At 34.7% G+C, this 5,161-nt stretch overlaps 1 protein-coding gene across 1 annotated transcript in view; it reads right to left on the minus strand.

The window, feature by feature from the left end:
• SSBP2 (single-stranded DNA binding protein 2) overlaps positions 1-5,161 on the minus strand; it is a 362,795-nt gene that overhangs the window by 13,025 nt on the left and 344,609 nt on the right. The window contains exon 15 of the mRNA XM_011995571.1: positions 4,157-4,255. Coding sequence (XP_011850961.1) covers positions 4,157-4,255 — 99 coding nt within the window. The remainder of the gene's footprint in view (positions 1-4,156; positions 4,256-5,161) is intronic.

A 5,161-nucleotide genomic window follows, 5' to 3' on the forward strand; every position in this document is an offset into this window, starting at 1 on the left:
AAAAAAAAAAAAAAAAAAGAAAGGAAAAACGAGCAATCATCTAATAAAGTTTAATTTTTGAGTAGTACAAATAACTGTAAGATGGTATGCTAAACGTATTTAGTACAGTAAAATAGTTTGTATTTATGCCTGGGTGTCTATATATGCAAAGTGCTATTTACACTCCTAAGGCTGTAAACTGCTCATCTTCGGCCGCCATTACTGAAACTACTTCAAAAAATGAAATAAGGGGATATAACAAAGTTTCTAGGAAAACTCATAGAATGGGCAAGCAAAAAGGAATTTTGCTATAGATTACTATTCTTCAAAGTAGTAGAAAAGTGGCTTACAATTTTCCAGAAGTAAAGGAAGAGTAGGTGTTAAATGGAGTATCATATTTAGAGACATAAAATATTCATGGTGTACTGTACTGAGACCACACTTCAATGTTTCTATTGTACTGCTGCATCAATATGTGATGACATATTGTAATGTTTATGCCAAAATGCTGTGATATCAGGTTGCCCTGTTTCAAAACTATTCTGTGAGTCTGGCTCTCCTTAACCAGATGGTAAAATGGCTCTTACAAAGCAGTCAACAGCATTACAGTTTGGTTTGGTTAAAAATGTAACCCTTAAAGATATTATTTTAAATGTACACCAACTTATTTTATCTTTTAATGTGAAATGAGATAGCACGCCTTGCTGTGAACTTGTGATTTTTTCCTTATTATGCCCAGTTCATGTACCATAAAATCCAGAGATTTCCATGAAGTCTTTGAACAATGTGTATAAATTTCTGTTTATACATGTCAAGAACACTTTAATTCTTACTACATTTCTGTTTAAGCATCTGTATGATACTTTATTTTCTTAATGAGAGAGAAATAAAGAACAGTTCCTCTACCCTGAGCTAAACAAAAGTGAAATAAATTTAGTATTTATATGATTACATAAAAAAATTGGGGCTGATGTGATTTCTTTACAATAGCAGAAAATGGCAAAGTGGGGGGTAAGGGAACGAGAGATAATCTACCATCTTGTTTGTAATTCCTATTTGATGCCATTATTTTAACATCATGTTTACTCAATTGATTATATTTCAGTGCCATGGGAAAATACTTTGTTAAATTAATTCAGGAAATAAGACCAGCTACTTTCTTCACTTGAGAAGCATGAAAAACTATTTTTTTGAACTAAGGTTTTTTGTAGTCTGTACTTTCCAAAACAAACATTTTACAGTTTGAACACTAGGGGGCATCTTTGTTTCTTGAAATAAAGGGTCTTGGTTGTGATCTAAAAAAAAAAAAAAAAAAACCTAAGCAGTGAAACATTTTTTGATTCGCATTTTGTTTTGTCAAGCATGTTGGCACCGCAAGGTTTATGGCTTTGGGCTGGGCATTTTTGTTTCTATATTAATTGAATGAAGCAGCATGTGTGAGTGTGAAGAGAGTAGGATAGTATCTAGTACATAAACAGTACTCAATAGATATTTGTTCCCTTCCCAGGCCTCCTTCTGTGATTTAACTTCAAGATAAAACTCGACAGATCCTTAAAAGGCAGACTGCTCAAAAATATGTGCTTTCAGACTTATGTGTATTAAACACTAGAACTTGCATGTTCATTTATTGAAAAATGTTTTCTTTCTGAATTCATTAAGGGTTCTGCTTTTCCTTGATTATAGCAAAACTAACTTATTGGGGATAACAAGGTTATTTACTTCTTCAAAGCCTTACATTTGTCAGCACCAAATCTCTTTTGTCTTTCTTCCTCTCTCCTCTTATTGCTTGACTTTATAAAAAGGTCTAAACAAAAATGTATGGTAGTATGACAGAGAAAGTCACAGATAACAATGATATCATTCACAACAAGTCCCTTCTTCTCAGGAGACAGAAGAACGGAGAAGCCAGTGTGGACCTGCTTCCAAGGCTGTACTACCTTCCAGGGTGGTGGTGCAGTTTCTCAGTCCACCATCAAATTATTTTTCCTTTTACAACGTTTCTGGTGGGGACCAGAGACAAGGAGGGAAGAGAAAGCAGGGAACTTCTGTTTGCCGCTAACTCTGCTGGCAGTCTAGAATTGAACCCACTTAGGTTCAGGGGCAGGGAGGGTGGGCCAGAAGTTAGGGGTGGAAGAAGCCCTGTTCCAGCTGTTCTCGTTTCTAAATGCACATATTCACAGAAGAATCTGTTGTCTGCCATGTGCATAGTTCATTAGGGCTTATTCTGTGTAATGAAGTTCTCCACATCCTGTCATATCTGATTCTTTCCCTCAGTGAGTTTTCTGATGCCAGTTCTGAATTGGCACCCCTCTTCCAACTGTTAAACAAGGCAGCAGTCACTAATGACAAATTTGGGAAGGAAAGAGAGGGGAGAGCTCCTCTTTTCACTGCCCATAAGTGAAAGTCATGTGGAATCTTTTTAAAAAAGTTTTTTTCCAACTCCAAATTAATCATTTCCTCTGACTTTTAAAATACCTGGCTTATATATACATTATAGCACTCATTAATCTGACATGTGTTAGTTATATAAACCTCTGTTTTTCCTATTGGGTTGCATTCTTTGAAAGTAGGTGTTATATTTATTTCAGAATACCTTGGTCTTAACCTGATGCTTTGCATATAATAGACTCAATAAATGTTAAACTGAATTGAATTATCAAATATCTCACTGAATTATGCCATTTTATTGCTGGTAAAATTACTTGAAAAGGAAATCAATGGCTTTAATTAGATAAAAGTGAACATAGGAAAATTAATTTGTTCATAGTTTTGAAGTAAACCACTCAAAGAACCAGGATCTAAAAAACAATTCCCATAATCTTAAGCATTATGACTTAAATTATGCAGCTTCTCATGTTTTTCCTTATCACTGACAGACTAAATTTTTTTTACTGTAAATTGTTACACATAAAAAAATTCTTTGTCCTCACTAATCATATATAGCCTGCAAGTAAAACAAACTACAGATCAGCATAATTTTAACAGAGATGAAGTCTAAAAACAGGGGAAGCCTTGTCCCCTGCAAAGGTCCTACGTGGATATCAGAACTAAAAGAATCCACAGAGCACTCAATCTTGTGTTCTGTTTTGGGAATGGAACAGTCACTCTGTATAAAGCAGCCACTCTGTATAAATGTAGACGTGCTATTAGCCAGTGCTTCAAATTCTGATGGTATAACCTCCGGTAAATGCTGAGTTAGGCAAAATGAGGATAGTCTCTCTTCTGATTCTGACTGTAGTTTGGTAGGTCCTCCCCAATAAATTTTAAGGATGGCATGAATTCTATGAAGATGAAATTCATTTGGGTTTTGAAATCTTTTATGCTACATTCCAATTCAGTGGTTCTTAGCAGAGAATGTACACCAGCATCAGTAACAAAGCTTTTCCACATTCAAGTATGCCCAGCCCCGCTCTTGGAAATTCTGATTCACTAAGTCTAGGGAGAGTTCTGGGAAACTGTATTTTAAAAAATTCCACTGGGGTTTCTAATGTGAAATATTAATGTAAAAAAATCATTACATTATGTAGAACTCCTTGAGAAAAGGCACCATTTTGTCTTTTTGGTCTCTCCAATACCTAGCGTATTGCCTTGGCATGTGGTAAGTGCTCAGTAATTGCTTGTTAAATGAATGAACTTTATTGCTTCTCTTTTTGGTTCTGTCTACTTCTATGGAGAAATGGAATGAACTTTTGTGTAATAGTATAATCACACGCAAGCAGTGACTTGGGTATTTAGCTCAGGTTAACAGACCGCCAATTTGGCCCTCAGTCCAGTGAGGTCTACTATATAAAGTAAGAACAGACTTTTTAGATTTTGAGGACAGCACTGAAACAGACCTAGTTTTGCAGCAACCTGAGACACTTTAGTAGCATGAAAACTTATAAAAAGTATCAAATAGGCAACCTGTTTCCAGTTTGTTCCTTTACAGTGGAGGTTCTCAATGAGAAAATTGTTATTACGGTTTTTCTAACTATGTACACAAAATAGGAGTAAAAAAGAAAAAGTTTGTTTTAAAAATTATTTTCAAAGATATTCCACTTAAAGGTTCTCCTGACTTCTAAAAGATAAACCTGTTGAACTCTAGATAAACAGCAGTACAAGTGGCTTTATGCATTTATTCTAGCAGAAGAGCTTCAGAAATAAAATCTGGGTGTAATATAGTCAAAGGAATACTTACACTCTCACTCTGAAAAGGATTTAAGAAATTTCCCCCCATTTCGCCATCATCCCTTGGAGTGCCCGGTTGATTACTCAGGCTCATATTATTGGGAGAATTCTGTAAACAAGATTTAGAAAACAAGGCATTGTTGAAGATTTTAATTTCCCTCTTGCATTGTACTGTTTCGAATATTGAATCTATAGCAGCATCCCTAAGGACAAATCATACTTATAATTTTAATCTTAGACTTCTACCACGTATTCTATTTCATTCTTTGCACTTTGACAAGTACTAATGCCTTCCCAAATGAAAATCTAAAAAACAAACAAAAAAACCCCAATAACCTACCACAACTATTTTCTTAGGTTCAGAATCAATATTTATTCAATTTCCCACCCTCAGCTTAGAGAGTTCCTAAAACTCTGGAGAGTTTAAAACATTCCCAGCAGGGGCATGATGAAGAGATCCTACCCACTGATAAGACAAGATGGAACAATAACTCCCTTAGTCATTTCACTAACCAAACTTTGAAAGGTCACTGTTTTAATAAACATTTCATTTTAATTCTACATGCAGTATACAGATAACACTATTTCAACCATTTTTACATGAACTTTAAGGAAAAAAGAAAGATAGCTAACTACTGTAGTTAAGAACAAGAGACACCTCAGGACTTGAAAATTTATTATGTACTTTTAGAGGAAAAGGGGGCTCAAAAGAAAACTGCTTTAGAACATTTTCCTATCATTACTTTAAGAGTAGATTTACTCTGGAACTTTCCTTGAAAATAAAATGACTGCTATTAGCAATCTAATCAAACACCAAGTTAGCAGTGCATTGCTGCATATTCTATTTAAATTTGCTAGTCTCACTACTACCGCACAATTTTAGCCATGGCAGGATACCTGATACTCCACATCAACAGGAAATATAGAATGACATTGGACTATAAACCATGTTTACACAGTAGTATAACTGTAATGCTTTCAAGGTCCAATTTATTAACTTGTAAAAAAAAAAAAA

This window comes from Mandrillus leucophaeus, unplaced genomic scaffold, assembly GCF_000951045.1.
Source record: "Mandrillus leucophaeus isolate KB7577 unplaced genomic scaffold, Mleu.le_1.0 Scaffold491, whole genome shotgun sequence".
Lineage (NCBI taxonomy): Eukaryota > Metazoa > Chordata > Mammalia > Primates > Cercopithecidae > Mandrillus > Mandrillus leucophaeus.